This window comes from Neophocaena asiaeorientalis, unplaced genomic scaffold (genome assembly GCF_003031525.2).
Source record: "Neophocaena asiaeorientalis asiaeorientalis breed wild unplaced genomic scaffold, Neophocaena_asiaeorientalis_V1.1 scaffold240, whole genome shotgun sequence".
Taxonomy (NCBI): domain Eukaryota; kingdom Metazoa; phylum Chordata; class Mammalia; order Artiodactyla; family Phocoenidae; genus Neophocaena; species Neophocaena asiaeorientalis.
In genome coordinates this window covers 1050734-1068461 of record NW_020185331.1, presented here as the reverse complement: position 1 = coordinate 1068461, position 17728 = coordinate 1050734, and the positions used below count along the sequence as shown (strand labels likewise).

General features: G+C 37.4%; 1 protein-coding gene across 2 annotated transcripts in view; it reads left to right on the top strand.

Moving 5' to 3' along the window:
- Positions 1 to 17728, top strand: part of ARHGAP19 (Rho GTPase activating protein 19) — a 54589-nt gene that overhangs the window by 18352 nt on the left and 18509 nt on the right. The window contains exons 2-6 of one of the 2 annotated variants that reach the window (XM_024734951.1): positions 2649 to 2914; positions 4200 to 4280; positions 6051 to 6260; positions 8473 to 8699; positions 10416 to 10502. In XM_024734951.1, coding sequence (XP_024590719.1) covers positions 2649 to 2914; positions 4200 to 4280; positions 6051 to 6260; positions 8473 to 8699; positions 10416 to 10502 — 871 coding nt within the window. The remainder of the gene's footprint in view (positions 1 to 2648; positions 2915 to 4199; positions 4281 to 6050; positions 6261 to 8472; positions 8700 to 10415; positions 10503 to 17728) is intronic. The other variant, XM_024734953.1, reaches the window with a different exon arrangement.

Genomic DNA, 17728 nt, shown 5'->3' with positions numbered 1-17728 from the left:
CCCTTACTTTTTGTCTTACCACATGCTCCACTCAGAAAAAGTGAAGGAGAGGAAAAAAAAAAGAACTAGGTTAAAGAAATTAAAGTGAGACAAAACAAAAGTGAATGATTATGGGAAGGAAGGGGAGAAAAAGCAGAAGGGGAAAAGAATTGCTTGTTTGTTACTTGTGTATTAGGACTCCTAAGGTGTCTCTTTCTTGTATTCCTTGTGAATAGGTAGGGGCAGCCTTGAACTTATTTATTCTCCTACCTATTCTACCTATTTCGGAGGGAGCAGACCGCAAGGTAGAAAGGATTCTGTTGAGAAACGATGTAGTAGGGTTTTGTGCCTCCGGCTCCTTTCTACTTGTCTATTTGATCCAGTTTAGTGCCTGAAGGTCAACTGTGATATAAGTTTTGGAATCTCAACTGAGTCTTACTCTGGATATTAGTAAACTAAAGATCTGGAGGTTATATGTATGTATGTGTTTCTACTTTAAGAATATAATGGATGCTATTCATGTACATTTATATGTTAGAATTAATTTGATCTGAATTCTGTTTTTCAGAATTAAAAGGGATGTGACATCCATAAAAGCTTAGATCTGATAAATAATAAGACTCTCTTCGGTGCTAACCCATTTCATGATTTTCTGGCTCTCTCAGTAGAGTAGTAATTTCTCATTGGCAGTGATTATAAGTGATAGTTGTCTATTGACTCATTTCTTGACTGAAATAAGCTGACATTAAAAAAAAAGGCTTTGTCAATGCTTAGGATGAAATTGCTTTTGATTTTATTTGGCTTGTATTATAATCATTTGCCAATGATTATACAGGGAAAATTATACAGGAATTTATACAGGAAAAATAACCTTAGTGTATAAAAAGGTTGAGGAAACAGCATTTTAAGTTCTCTTTCTTTAATGACTTTTTGGCTTGAAAATACACATAATTTTTATGTAAATTCTTATCATTTTAGAGAAAAGAAATTTAGTAGCCACCAACTGAAGATTTGGGCTGTTGAATAAAGTTATATAATAACTTTTCAGGGAAGTACAGATGAACTTTGAAATTTACCCATACCTTGTTTTCATTATACCATGTTAAAAGTGATCCATGTAGGACTTCCCTGGCGGTGCAGTGGTTAAGACTCCGCGCTTCCACTGCAGGGGAGCTAAGATCCCACATGCCATGTGGTGTGGCGAGAAAAAAAAAAGTTCCATGTAGTATTGGCAAAGTGTGTTAAAGATTAGTTATATTTAATGTTTAGAGATATCATTTTTCCTGGAACAGTGCTTTGGTACCTGGGGTGTTGTGGAAACTTTTAAGTTGTGATTGTTTTTATTGTGGGAATGTTTGATTGAGTCAGGTGGATTTCAGCTTTGTCTGACAGATGTGATGACTTGTCCTTTCTGGCTTGTGTTACATTTACTCATTGGTTGTATAATAGATGGCTGTTTATATAATGAAAATTAGAATAAGCCATTAGAGATGATTGATAATGGATACAAACAAGTGGTGATGTGTCTGCTACAAGAGATGGAATAATACAGTTCTTATATGTAACATGTTAAAATTAGAAAACAATAGGGAAGAAAATATTTCTGAGAGTCAGAGGAGCTTTGCTAGAAGTATAGCCCAAATAATTTAGGAGTGGAAAACCAGCTAAGATCAGGGGCCAACAGAACATATCTGTTGAGTATTACTCAGTGATAGAAGAGTAAAATTAGAAGCAAAATACAGAATTTTTTTAAGTGCCTTAGAGAGGAAGAACCTGTCTGAGCAAAGTTTGGACTTAGGCGATGGGCCAAAGCTATCCAGAATGAAGGATTTTAAAATAAAACCCATTTCTGAACCTTGGCAAGGCTGAATTAATATCTATTTTATGTACCTGTAAGTGCCTTCCATTCTAGTGAAGGGTTTTTGGTTATGAGGAACAGAATCCAAAGCGCCTGGCTTAGTTGAAGGGGACTGATTATAAGGAAACACCTGCCTGTGTAGGGACCCAGGAACCAAAGAAGCCTAAGGGTAGAGTAAATGTTTTCAAAATGTCTACTGTACTGTTTAGATATAGTTTTAGCTCTTCAGTAGTCTCATGCTCACTGTCACGTGGTTTCTGTGGCATTTGCGACTAGCCTGTGTTACTGTCAGCAATTAATCACTGGATGGAAAATACCATACAGTGCTGGCTATACTCCCAGGAAGGCCTTAATTTAATGATTACCCATTGCTGTGTTAGGGGGAACAGCTGCAGGTCTGATGTTTTACAAGAATTTAATGGTAATAGTTTAGGGTTTGACTGTTTTAATAAGGAAAGTGGTCTATGTGACTGCCAGTTCTAATATACTCTTAGACTCAGGAGGCTGTAAGGATCTCTATCTTCTTGCAGTGAATGCCTAAAATTAAGAGGCAAATTCAGGTCATATCATAGAGGCTATTTGGTGTCTTTTCTTTAAACTAAAATTCTAAGTATCTGGGTGGATATAACCTAAACAGCAACAAGCCCAAATTGTCTTCTTTTATGCAGTCAGCAGATTGGGGATTAGGTTTTCAAAAGACCAGTCTGTAGATTAGCCCACAGAAAGAATGAATAATTGTATGGTTGAGAGGGAATGTGAAACCCATATTAAAAATTATCCCCCCAAAGATTCTTCTGTTTCATGTTTTCAGAGATGCCATCTGCAATTTTGTTATCTGCAATGACTCTTCCCTTCGAAGTCAGCCCATTATCTTCAATCCTGACTTTTTTGTGGAGAAACTCCGACATGAGAAACCTGAGGTGTTCACCGAGTTGGTGGTCAGCAATATCACAAGGCTCATCGACTTGCCTGGAACTGAGTTGGCTCAGCTGATGGGAGAAGTGGACCTTAAGTTGCCTGGTGGGGCCGGCCCGGCATCAGGATTCTTCCGGTCTCTAATGTCTCTCAAGCGAAAGGGTAGGAGATGTATCTGTGAAGGGGGCAGGTCTCAGCTGCTCCCTGGGCTTCATTCTGAACATCTGCATGTTCATGGAGGAGTTTCTATTATTATAAAGCACTTTTTGTCATTTTTCATTTACATGAGTAGTAAAACCTTAAGTAATATTAATAAAAATTATAAAAACGGTCTAGGTAAATTAAAGCATATATATCAGTCCCCAAGACATAACATGATTAGTTTAGGTAGTTATCAGGGGCACCTTGATTTTCATGCCCTATTAATACTATACTAAAATAATATTAAAGATACAAAGTTTCACAGCTGGTGAGTACAGTAAAGAAAGTTTGAACATTTTTTTTTTTTTTTTTTGCGTTACGCGGGCCTCTCACTGCTGTGGCCTCTCCCGTTGCGGAGCACAGGCTCCGGACGCGCAGGCTCAGCGGCCATGGCTCACGGGCCCAGCCGCTCCGCGGCATGTGGGATCTTCCCGGACCGGGGCACAAACCCGTGTCCCCTGCATCAGCAGGCGAACTCTCAACCACTGCGCCACCAGGGAAGCCCGTGAACATTTTTTTATTGCAGTAGTTCTCAAATGTTTTCATTCCATGGAATGCTTTGATAAGGCAAATACCTATGAATCACCCAAAAAAAGCCTTCTCAGAAATAAGTTATTAGTGATATATATAATAAATTATGACTATTAACACTGCTTTTGATAAGATGTTAAAGAGGTACTATTTTGTTTTTTAATTTTTTAAAATTAATTTATTTTTTAAAATAAATTTATTTATTTATTTTTTATTTTTGCTAGGGCTCGAACCCATGTCCCTTGCATTGGCAGGCAGATTCTTAACCACTGAGCCACCAAGGAAGCCCCTGTTTTTTAAAATATTAGGCAATCCTGAAGGCAGCAAAAAAAGTTTAAACATTATAACAGATCAGACCCTATACCAACTCTAGTGGATAATCTATCATGCTCTGACAATCATGGGTCTAAGTTCTATTTTTTGTTTGTTTTAAAATTACATATCAATATTCTAGGTATTGTTACTTAAATAAGAAGATGGTCTTTGCCTTCAAGGAACCTACCATCTAAGATTAAACTCGCAGAGAGTTGATTGAGAGTTTTCTGATTACATTTTCTGGGACACTTCCAACTTTAAGGTTTTTGTTTACTGACCCTGTGAAAATACTTGCTAAACTGTAACATAATATACTTGAGGGGTATGTTGCTTTTAAGTATGCTGATTTTGTACTATTTGTGGAAAATATAGCTTTGTTCTATTGTATGGTTTTTTTCAGAAAAAGGAGTAATATTTGGATCCCCACTGACAGAGGAAGGCATTGCCCGTATATACCAACTGATTGAATATCTACACAAAAGTAAGACTACTTGAAATTTTGTCATTCTTTGTTAATGAAGAATTGTCAGTTTTCTACCGGGAGCTAACATCCTTGAGTTAGCAATTGTTAGGTGACAATTAACCATCAACAAAGACACTAATCAATGATAATTTCAGGTGGTATGTTTCTAAATATATTTCCTTTCAAATTTCATCTCATGTATTGATTTGTTTTATACTCTTAAAGATATATATACATTAGATAGTGTCTATGAAATCACAATTTCCCCTTGACTGAAAGAGACATTTCTTCTGTAAAAATACGTTGCTCCTTTATAACATTTACTCCAGGGAGCATAATTTATTGCCAAAGATGCTTTTCATCTCTAGAATTCTCTGATTAAAATATACTCTTCACTTAATTCCTTTTTCATTTTTTTAGTAGTCATACTGGTTATTTCATTGCTCTAAGTGTTTGGCAGAGCTGAGTGTATATGAAATGTGTGGCTTTATGTGATGTCTTGATAAATTTGACACTAACACTTATTTATGTCTTATTCTATATGGGACATTGTGCTAGGAGCTAGAGCAGAGGTTGCAAACTGACAGCCTAAGAGTTTAAGTCATCTATATTCATATTTTGTTTGCTTGGCAAAGGATTAAATTAAAAATAAAATAAGTTATCAGTCTTTTAAAATGGAAACAGTCCAGGTTTTCAACTTCTTTGGATAATAGGAAATAATAGGAAGATCTAGCATCCTTGGGCCCTGTTGCCACTTGGACACAGTCAGCTGGAGCACAGATAGGTGCTCCTCGGTTTGTTAGGGTTCCTGTTCATTCATTTACTGTTACCAGCCTGGCCTTGTAGGCATTTGAACTTGGACCCCTGAATTAGGGGGTTATACAAAGAAATATGGACCTAAGCTGAAAACATAACTCTCATGCTTCTTCCAGGTCAAACCAAAACAATATGTCTCATCTTTTTTATCCCCTTAGATTAGCTTAAAATATAGGTGGGAGGGAAGAATCGTTTAGTTGGGATGATCCTGAGCTTCTGGGAATCTCTTAGACTGAAAGGTGATCTGATAGGTTAGAGTTTTAATTCCTGGGGCAGCACAGAGACTCTAGATTCATTTTAGGCTGGGAAACTGTTTTACAGGAGCAATGAACCCCCACAGATGAACTTGGCCCCTCCAGCAAAGTCTGAGATGACCCACGGGAAGGGGCCTTTAGGGAGATTTGGCTTTCTTCCAACTTATTTTTCAAGCCCATTCTGACTATTAAGGTTAAATTCAGGGAGTGAGGAGGGATAAATTAGGAGTTTGGGATTAACAGTATACACACTACTATATATAAAATTACTGTATAGCACAGGGAACTATACCCAATATCTTGTAATAACCTATAATGGAAAGAATCTAAAAAATAATATATATATATATATATATATATATCTTACTTTGCTGTACACCTAAAACTAACACAACACTGTAAATCAACTATATTTCAACAGAAAATTAAAAAAAAAAGGTTAAATTCAGTTTCCAGGTGTGCCTCAGGAGGTTCAGTGACTCCTGGGTGGACCACGTCTCAGTCTGGGAGATCTCTGGGTACTCAGGAATGTTCAGATATGTTTCCTCAGGGGCCAGTAGGTTCTAAACTAATCTGGGAAGAAAGACAGAAACGTCCTTCAAGTTCTTTGTAAAGGGTCTTTCAAGTATAAAGTAGTCTTTTAGATGACTTATTTTAATCATAATTCCTCTTTTTATTTCCTTTTTCATGTCCTCTGTTTCTCTTCCATGCTGAACAGACTTGAGAGTAGAGGGTTTGTTTAGAGTACCAGGGAATAGTGTCCGACAGCAGATTTTAAGGGATGCTCTCAATAATGGAACTGATATCGACTTGGAATCAGGGGAGTTTCACTCAAATGATGTTGCTACCTTGCTGAAGATGTTTCTAGGAGAGTTACCTGAGCCCCTGCTGACACATAAACATTTCCATGCACACCTCAAAATTGCTGGTGAGTATAGGAGGTGAGAAAGAGATGTGAATACATTTCTTTCAATTTAGTAAAGTCATCTGGAATATTCTGTTGTTTGTAACCCACAGCAATGCTTCTGTTAATATTGTTTGACTTCATGATATTTCTGGGCTCTCTGAATACTCATAAGCATTGGCTAGTTATGGTTGATTTGGTCAAAATTTTTTTTTGTGGAATAAACTTCTTTGAAGATAAAGTCTGGGTTTTACCTATTTTTGTATTCCTGATGGATCCTAGCATTGTGCTGTGAACATTTTAGTTGCTTAATTAATGTATGCTTTTCACTGGATTGATTGACACACCCAAATCAATTACCCAAATCAGTAGTCACAGTTTTGTATATTTGCCTTAGTTTGAGGCTTTTGCTAAGTATTAATATGCCTCAGTTGAGATCATCTCTACTCTTGGAAATTTGCTTCTTATAAATAATTTTACTTGTTTTCTAAATAGGCAATACATTCACATGAATTAAAATTCAAAAGGTTCAAAGAGTATACAGTGAAAAGCCTCTTTCCCACTCCTGTTCCCAGCACTCAGTTTTTCTTCCCAGAGGGAACCAATGCTATTGATTTCTAATGTATCCTTACAGAGATATTTTAGACACTTACAAACACCTACATGTATTCTTTTTCTTTCTTTTTATGTAATGGTAGGGCGTTATACACATGGTTCTGTGGTTTGCTTTTTTCATTTACTGTGTTTTGGAGAATGTTCCATTTTCAGCTCATAAATAGTTTCCTCTTTCTCCTTTGTGCTTGTGTTATTCATTCTTAAATTGCACAGCTGTTATGCTGCAATAGGCTCGAAGTGCACACAGCATCCACATCCATACTATATTTACTTAGTTTTCTACCCTTGAGTCTTTTACTCTTGCTTCTAATTTTAAGGAAAATAAATAGAAAATTTTTTTCTTTTGAATAATTTTTACTACTTAAAATAAAAACCGAGTTTTGAATTTCTAAAATCTAATAAGATTAGATTTTTTTTAGCACTTTCAGGAACAGTTTAGATGGTACAAATGAGAAAATATTACTAGAGTATTACATAACTTTACAGTTATTTTGGGGGAGAAATAAAGTTGTTGGATATTTGAAAAAGATATGGGAAATATTGATAAGTTCTTTTTATAAGGGTTAACATGAAGAATGCTTGTTCTGTTTGCTTTCCTGTTGAGTTTATTTAGTGCAGTATCTGAAACCGCCCCTCCACCACCCCATGATTCACTGTTCTTTGATATCATACTGAGGTATGGCACAGGTGTATCGTTTGGTACCCCTTGCTGATAACTGGGAGGGATTTTTGTTTTCAATTTCATATTAACAGGGAACAGTTTCTAGAAATATTATCTGCCTTTCCTAAACCTGGAATTATTTTTGAAGTTAAACAGTTTCAACAACACGTTGTTATCATTTTCAGGTCTATATGAATTATACCCAAATGGTTTTCAGTGTCTTTTCAAATTCTGATTATCTAGGGGACTGTTTTTATTGATAACCTGTGTAGCTTGTTAGGGGAGAAACAATGATTCTGACTCCATAAGGAGCTGCCTGGATCATCCTGTTATCAGGGCATAATTCACTCTCATATTTTTTTAGCAGTAAAATATCTTGGTGAGGAAATGTGAAGGGGGTGGCGTTATTAAAGATATGTGTGGACATGTTTTCATTTCTCTTGAGTATATACCTAGGAATGGGATTGCTAAGTCATATGGTAACTCTATGTTTAACTTTTTGAGGAACTGCCAAACAGTTTTCCAAAGTGATCACACCATTTTACATTCCCACCAGCAGTGTAGGAGAGTTTAATTTTCTCAGCATTCTTGGCAACACTTGTTATTGTCAGTCTTTTTGACTATAGCCACACCTCTGGTTATGAAGTAGTATCTCATTTTGGTTTTGATTTACATTTCTCTGATAGCTAATGATACTGAGTATACAAATGCTTACTGGCCACTTGTATATCTTCTTTGGAGGAATGTTTATTTAAGTCTTTTGCCCATTTTTGTTGGGGTTTTTCTCTTTTAATTATTGAGTTGTATTGACATTATTTTGTTATTATATTTTGCTATAATCTCTATTTATGCTTGATTCTTTTTTTTTCTTTCTTTGATTATAATAAATAGTAGGAGCATTGATTCTTTTTCTTGCTTGTATTTTCTCTCTCCTTTGCAATCACCTCTTTTGTCCTCAAGATTTGATGCAGTTTGATGATAAAGGAAACAAGACCAATGTACCAGATAAAGAGCGGCAAATTGAGGCTCTTCAGTTGCTATTCCTCATTCTCCCTCCACCCAATCGTAACTTGCTGAAGTTATTGCTTGATCTCCTGTACCAGACAGCAAAGAAACAAGACAAGAATAAGATGTCTGCCTATAACCTTGCCCTTATGTTTGCGCCCCATGTCTTGTGGCCAAAAAATGTAAGTGTTGAGGGAAAAAGGAAAGACTGCTTGGTTTTCTTGGGCTGGCCCTCGTCCTATGGCTGTACCTTGGTGAGGTTATCAAGGGCCCAAGGTCTAGTCTTCAGCTTTACAAGGCTAGGAACTTCCTTTATTAGTTCATTTAAGAGTTATTAAACCTGAGGGGGCCAATTCCTGTTAATCTTGCTTATAAATTATAAGTCAATCTCTTGACAAACCTGATTAGCAATTTATTAGTGGAAATTCTTAGTGGAAAATATAGCTACTAAATAAACTAGAACACTGATTTTGGCTGATCAATGTAAATTCCTTCTTAACATGAAAGCCTTCTTGGGAAATCAAATTGATTTCTGAATATTGAATGGTATAAATTTAGAATAGAGCTGTACGATCTTACAGGATAGTGTCACTGAGCTTTTAGATAAGATGACACAGAGAGCAATCCTGCCTTGTTGTAGCTTTTCTATATCCTATAGATATACTCTCCTTAAATAAAGCTGAATATGCTTCTTATTACTGAGACCATGCCCTTCTTAGTGACTTACACAAGAAGTACATTATCTAAAGGCTTTTGAATTAATTCTTGGCCTGGAAGCACATAGCTTCATATTCCTGTCCATTCATAAAATAGGTTTTACTGTATGATGGAATTAGAGTCAGGATAACTGGGTTGGAAGCTGCAAACCCCAGTTAACTGTGTCCTTTCCTCTTTCTATACATAGGCTCCTCCTCTGTAAGCTGGGCATAATAGCACCTTTTCCACTTACTTGACAGGATTGTTGGGAAGATAATAGAAGTAGATGGGATATAGTGACTTATAAAAGATTTTGGGGATTATAGGAAATGAGAAAAGGAAGATAAAGGAGAGAGGTTGTGTGAGATGTTTTGCCTAACAAGCAACTAGTGAAAAAATAATATAAAGCTCTGGGCCAGGAAGAGCTTCTGCCCAGAGAAAGGTTGATGAGGGGGAGGTGTGTGAGAAGAAAAAGACACACCGACATTTGTCCATGTTAAGGAGATAAAGCCTCATAGTGAAAGAATTTTAGAACGAGCTCACTGAGACTGAAAAGGAGTGAGTGATCTATGACTGTAAAGAGAAGCATTGACTGTAAAGAGAAGCCTGTGAGAGAGGTCTTAGTATAAGCAAACATTAAGTAACAAAGATACATGTTGAGGATGCGGGCTTTGGGATAGTAGATATGCTGAAGTGCTTAAAAAAAAGGCAAGGGAAACAAGAGAAGGTAATCAGTGACCATGTGACTGTGTTTTTAAGAAATGGATGTCACCTCTGGTATCAATTAGTAGTGACAGTTCTCTTTCGTCTTTGGAGAAACTGTAGTTTCTCTAGAGAGCAGTGTCCTTGGTGATTGTTACAGATTCTATTCTTCTTTCCCCTTTTCCCAGGGTAGATCTTCTTTAGTAACTCTGCATGTATGTCTGATTATCAGGCAGAATTAGGAAATGAAGATTGGTTCTCAAGAATTTCCTGATCACTTCAGGGACACGTGGTTCTTCCTAGATTATATCATCTCTAGTGGAAACCTACTGAACCAAAAAACCTTTCCAGAATTAAATGTTGTATTAGAGTCAGCTTTCTTGGAGATAGAAACTATCATATGTTTGAAAGAATTAGCTTACTGATAAGTAAATGGGAATATCTGCCTTCTACCTCCCAGCTTTTCATCTCCCTTTTTTGGTTTCTTTTGCTCTGAATAGGTCACTGCAAATGACCTTCAAGAGAATATCACAAAGTTAAACAATGGGATGACTTTTATGATTAAACACTCTCAGAAACTTTTTAAGGTAGGTAACGAATGGGATTTGGGTAGTGACAGGACAAGGAGGATGGAACACGGTGGGATCCTGAGAGGGCTATAAAGATGACTAGATAAGAAAGGCCCTGACTGGAACTGGAAACCAGATCGGACAGTGGTAAAACTCAGAGGGAACAACTAAGGTGGGGAAGAATATGGAGGTACCTAGAAGCTGAGTAGGGCTCTGTCCCCTGGGCAATTGGCTCCATGCCCGAGTCATCCTTCCTTTTTCATGAAAGACAGCAGATGTTGGAAGCAGAGTACTTTTATCCTGTCTGCTTCCAGCCAGTAGAATTTTGACAGCCTCCTTTCATCTTGTATTTATTGTCCTTTTTAGTACAAACTAGCAGTGTGTCTGTCAACATGATTTTCTCAGTAACTTAGTGGGTCTCTGTGGATTTTAGTGGGATTCACTCAGAAGATAAATTTAAAGATAAACCCATCTCTTTCTTGGACTCTTGCTGAGAAGGCTGAGGGACAATACCTTTAAGCTTCCTGGAGGCCCTCTGGTTGGATTGAGAGTATCTGGTAGGCATACCTTTTACTCTTTGAAAGGGCCCTTTGTGTAACTGAATATTCTGACCTTTTAATGTTTCTAAGATTTTTAGCAAAAAGTTGCATAGTCACATCCTTCGCCTTTTCTTTAGAGTATACTTTCCTGATGGTGAATTTCTTAATTTTAGCATCTTTTGCCATCTGGAAAGGCTGAGAATTTTTTTTTTTTTTTTTGCGGTATGTGGGCCTCTCACTGTTGTGGCCTCTCCCGTTGCAGAGCACAGGCTCCAGACGCACAGGCTCAGTGGCCATGGCTCACGGGCCTAGCCGCTCCGCGGCATGTGGGATCTTCCCGTACTGGGGCACGAACCCATGTCCCCTGCATCGGCAGGCAGACTCTCAACCACTGCGCCACCAGGGAAGCCCAAGGCTGAGAATTTTTAAGATCACTCAGTCTGGTTCTTTTTTTGTCTTTCTTCAATTAAAAAAAAGAAAAATGTGGTAAAATACATATGACAACATTTACTATATGTGTACAGGCCAGTGGCATTAATTACATTCATATTATTATGTAAACCATCACCACCATCCATCGCCAGAACTCTTTTCATCTTGCAAAACTGAAACGCTATACCCATTAAACATAACTCCCCATTCATCCCTTCCCCTTGGCCCTGGCAACCACCATTCTACTTTCTGTCTGTACGATTTTGACCACTTTAAGTATGTCATAAAAGTGGAATCAATCAATTTTAGTGATTGGCTTATTTCCTTTAGCATAATGTCTTCAAGGTTCATCTATGTTGTAGCATTTGTCAGGATTTCCTTCCTTTTTAAGGCTGACATTTCATTCACTGTATATACCACATTTTGCTTATCCATTCATCTGTTAAGGACACTTGGGTTGCCTCCACATTTAGTGCTTGTGAATAATGCTTCTTTGAACATGGACATACAATATGTCTTCTAGACTCTGTTTTTAATTCTTTTGGGTATATAGTTGGCTCTCTGTATCTGTGGGTTCCCCATCCACAGATTCAACCAATGGCAGATTAAAAATATTTGGAAAAAAATTCTAGAAAGTTCCAAAAAGCAAAACTTGAATTTGCTGCACACCAGCAACTATTTATATATCACTTACATTGTATTTACAACTATTTACATAGCATTTACATTGTATTAGGTATTATAAGTAATCTACAGATGATTTAAAGTATACAGGAAGATGTGTATAGGTTATATGCAGATACTGTGCCATTTTATATAAGGGACTTGAGTATCTGTGGATTTTGGTATCCATGGGGAAATCCTGGAACCAGTAACCTTGGATCCTGAGGTATGACTCTATACCCAGAAGTGGAATTGCTGGATCATATGGTAATTCTAACAGAACTGCCATACTGTTTTCCATAGTTGCTATAATGCTTACATTTTACCTTCTCACCAACAAGGCACAAGGGTTCCCATTACTTTGCATCCTCACCAACACTTGTTACTTTGTTTTGGGGATTTTTTTGATTATAGCTGTGTTAATGGTTGTGAGGTGGTAACTCATTGTAGTTTCAATTTGCATTTTCCTAATGATTAGTGATGTGATGTTGAACATCTTTTCATGTGCTTGTTGCTTATTTGCGTATCTTCTTTGGAGAAATGTCTATTCAAGTCCTTCGCCCGTTTTTTTTTTTTTTTGGCTGCACCATGCGGCTTGTGGGATCTTAGTTCCCTGACCAGGGATTGAACCCAGGCCACAGCAGTGAAAGCACCAAGTCCTAACCACTGGACCGGCAGGGAATTCCCACCCATGTTTGAATTGGGTTATTTGCTTTTTTGTTATTGAGTTGCAGGTGTTCTTTATATATTCTAGATATTAATCCCTTATCAGATTTATGATGTGCAAGTATTTCCTCCCATTCTGTGGATTGCCTTTTACTCTGTTGATAGTGTCTTGCTGCACAAAATTTAAAAATTTTTATGAAGTCCCATTTGTCTATTTTTTTCTTTTGTTGCCTGTGCCTTTGGTGTCATATGCAAGAAATCATTGCCAAATCCAATGCTGTGAAGCCTTTGCCCTTTACTTTCTTTTAAGAGTTTTATTGTTTTACATCTTACATTTATCTATTCTGGGTAATTTTTGTATATGGTATTAGGTAGTGGTCCAACTTCATCCTTTTGCATGTGGATGTCCAGTTTTACCAACATCATTTGTTGAAAAAACTGTCCTTTCCCCATTGAATAGTCTTGCCACTCTTGTTGAAAATCCGTATACTTGAGGGTTTATCTCTGGACTCTATTCTATTCAGTTGGTCTATATGTTTATCTTTATGCCAGTACCATACTGTTTTGATTACTGTAGCTTTGTAGTAAGTTTTGAAATGAGGAAATGTGAGTCCTCTAGCATTGTTCTTTTTCAAGATTGTTTTAGCTATTGGGGGTCCCTTGAGGTTCCATATGAATTTTAGGATGGATTTTTCTATTTCCTTTTTTTTAATATATAAATTTATTTATATATTTATTTATTTTTGGCTGCATTGGGTCTTTGTTGCTGTGCATGGGCTTTCTCTAGTTGCAGCAAGTGGGGACTACTCTTGGTTGCGGTGTGTGGGCTTCTCATTGCGGTGGCTTCTCTTGTTGCGGAGCACAGGCTCTAGGTGCTCAGGCTTCAGTAGTTGTGACATGTGGGCTCCATAGTTGTGGCTTGCAGGCTCTAGAGTGCAGGCTCAGTAGTTTTGGTGCATGGTCTTAGTTGCTCCACAGCATGTGGGATCTTCTGGGACCAGGGCTCAAACCTGTGTCCCCTGCATTGGCAGGCGGATTCTTAACTATTGCGCCACCAGGGATGTCCCGATTTTTCTATTTCTACAAAAACTGTCATTGGGATTTTGATAGGGATTGCAGTAGATTATTTTGGGTAGTATTGACATTTTAACAGTATTAAGTCTTCCAATCCATGAACAGGGGATGTCTTTCCATTTATTTATGTTGACTTTAATTTTTTTCGGCAGTGTTTTGTAGTTTTCATTGTACAAATCTTTCATCTCCTTGGTTAAGTTAATTCCTAAGTATTTTATTCTTTTTGATGCTATTGTAAATGTAATTGTTTTCTTAATTTCCTTTTTGGATTGTTCATTGTTAGTGTATAGAAATACAACTGATTTTTGTGTGTTGACTTTGTATCCTGCTACTTTGCTGAATTTGTTTATCAGTTCTAACAATTTTTCTTTGAAATCTTTAGAGTTTTCTAACAATTTTTCTTTGAAATCTTTAGAGTTTTCTACATATAAGGTCATATCATCTATGAACAGAGATAATGTTACTCCTTTCCAATTTGGCTCTCTTTTATTTCTTTTTCTTGCCTAGTTGCTCTGGCTAGTTTTGGTTCCTTTTTGTTTAACATAGTTTTTCCTTCAATTTGTCTCTCTTCTTACTTGATAGTAGCTTGATTCTGCAAGGCCAACAGGAGAGTCTCTCTAGTATGTGCTAACAAGATTCAGATGAAGATATATTTTATATATATCTTATATATAATACATATTTTATATATATAATGTATTATAAATGTATATATCATAATTTAATCACAGTTACCATCCCATCACTTTAGCATATTATATAACCTGATCATCACAGGAGCAACATTCAATCACCAATATTCTGTTGGTTAGAAACAAGTCACAAGTCCATTCACACTCAGGAAGAGGGAATTATGCAGAATGTGAACATGGAGGCCACCGTAGGATTTACCCACTACAGGATGGCAAGTGATCCAAAGTCCAGAGTTTAGAAATGACAGATCAGAATCTTTGATTTAGTAGGCTGTAAAACAAAGGCTCAGGGATGTATCTGGGGCTTAGGTGCCGAAGTCAAAGATCATGGTCAATTAGAAGTCGAGATCTAGGTAAGTGAATTAGAGCAGTAGACATAGGACAACAGGAGAAAGAATGGTTTTTAATGATGAACAAAGATCTTTCAAACCAGTTCTTTATATACTTCTCATTTATGGGAAGAGCTAGTTCCAAAGCATGGATTTATAGGAATAAGTTGAGAGGAGTTGTGTGTACGGAGAGTGCAATTAACTGACAGTAGTTGTGAATCAAGATGGGGAATTTCTAGGTGCAGTTCCTAATAGAACTCTCCTTCTGTTGAGTTCTCTTGTTACCACTGATATGAGATTAACTTTTCATAGCCCACCACTCACAAGTTGAAAGAGAGGTGGGTTCTCAGAGATCTTATTGAATCTCATGGTTTCTAGCTTTTCCACCTTCTGATCTGTTTACCTGTAGAGCCCATTCTCTCTTGCTTATTGTCCAGTACAATTCAAATATGCAATGAAGTTGTACTTCACTGTGAAGGATTTTTTTAAAGTGACTTAAAACAACACAGATTTGTTATCTTACAGTTCTGTAGGTCAGAAGTCTGACATGAGTCTCACTGGGCTAAAATTAAGGTGTCGGCAGGGATGCAATCCTTTCTGGATGTTCTAGGGGAAAATCCGTTTACTTGCCTTTTCCACCTTCTAGAGGTTGCCCACATTCCTTGGATCATAGTCCCCTACCTCCATCTTCAAGGCTAGCAATGTTGTGTCTTTCTGATCCTTCTTCCATAGTGATGTTTCCTTCTAACCACAGCTGGGAAAGGTTCTCTGCTTCTAAGGACCCATGTGATTATAGTGGGCCTGCCTGGATAGCCTAGGATACTCTCCCCATTGCAAGGTCTTTAACTTAATCACACCAGCAAAGTCCCTTTTACTATGTCAGATAACATATCACTGTGGAGGATCTTGAGAATACAGATTGTACAAACCTTAGAGATAAAACATTAGTACAGTCTCCTAGATGTAATTTGGCTTGGTACAAGTTCTAATTATTAGATTCTTTCAGACATTCTCTATTTTTACTCTTCCTTTCTCTTCAATAGATACCCCTTTTAGCTCCTCATCCTTGGGGTTTTGATTCTTATTTGCTATTTACCTTTGTTTCCAGGCTAGTGTGAGCACTCTTTGAGCCTCTGTTTATCTCTAAAGGAGACAAAGAATGTCTTTTTTTTTTTTTTTTTTTTTTTTTTTTTTTTGAGATTTATTTTAGTCTCAGGACTTTTCTCTTTGGATTTGAGTCAGAACCATTGTCCTTGTGGGCATCTACTTCACCACTTTGGCTGAGTAGGTTCTTCCCTGAGCTGTTCCTGGATGAAAAATTGTTGATTGTTCTGTGTGCTCTGTACTTATTCTGAGGTCCTACTTTACCCCAGATTTGTTCTTCTTGTGCTTTGTTGTCTTCCTTTTTATTTTAATAAATTAAAAAAAATTATTCATTTATTTACTTAGGCTGTGCCGGGTCTTAGTTGCGGCACTCAGGATCTTCGTTGCCGCGTGTGGGATCTTTTAGTTGCGGTATGCGGGCTTCTTAGTTGTGGTGTGTGGGCTTCTTAGTTGTAGCATGTGGACTCTTAGTTGCGGCATGCATGCAGGATCTAGTTCCCTGACCAGGGATCCAACCTGGGTCCCCTGCATTGGGAGCGTGGAGTCTTACCCACTGGACCACCAGGGAAGTCCCTTTGTTGTCTTTTTCTTGTTCTCAGGTTTCCTTGGGTGGACAGTTTACCTCCTAATCCTCAGATTCTATGTTGCCTCATTCTGTGTTCTTTGAATTTTTTTTCTCTAAAATTATTCCTAACTATTTATAGTTCTATCCTCTACTATTATCAGTCCATCTGACCTAGTCTGGTTTTCTCTCTTTTCAATAGGAGTCACCACATCTTTTCCTAGGGAATTGTGACGTATATATAGTTGAGGCCAATTCCCATTTTATCTGGGAAGTCCTATGAACTGTAAAATACCTCGGACCCTCAGATTTTCATTTAAACCTGTCTGCTTCTGGCTCCCTTTCTGAGTATCCCTTCAGCTCATAGTATCTTTTTGGGGCAGAGGTTTTTGTTTTGTTTTGTTTTTAAATGAAGTTATAGAATAGGTGATGTGGGCTGTCATATTCTTGTTTGGAGGAAATTTCCTTTGGCTCTGCTTTATAATTTACCAAGGTAAAAATTAAACTATAGATAGCATAATGTCTTTGTCATGAGACTCTTTTTTGAAAACTTCTTTGTGAAGTTTTTCAAATATAGAGAAAAGTTGAAAGAGTGAAACAGATAACTCTCAGATTCAACAAATGTCACCACTTGCCATATTTGCTTTATCTCTCTCTCTCTATATATATATATTTTTTTAAAAAATTAATTTATTGATTGATTGATTTTTGGCTGCGTTGGGTCTTCGTTGCTACGTGCAGGCTTTCTCTAGCTGCGGCGAGCGGGGACTGCTTTTCATTGCCGTGCGTGGGCTCCTCATTGCAGTGGCTTCTCTTGTTGCAGAACATGGGCTCCAGGCACGCGGGTTCAGTAGTTGCTGCTCACAGGCTCTAGAGTGTAGGCTCAGTAGTTGTGGCGCACAGGCTTAGTTGCTCCGTGGCACGTGGGATCCTCCTGGGCCAGGGCTCAAACACGTGCCCCTGTGTCAGCAGGCGGATTCTTAACCACTGCACCACCAGGGAAGTCCTCTATATATTCATAATTTTTTTTTTTTTTGCCTGAACCACTGATATCATGATATTTTGTCCTTTAATACTTAAGCATGCATCTCCTAAGAATACGAATATTCTCCTAACAGTCACAGTATTGTTATCACATCTAAGAAGATTTACAAGAATTTCATATCAGCTAATATTCAGTTCA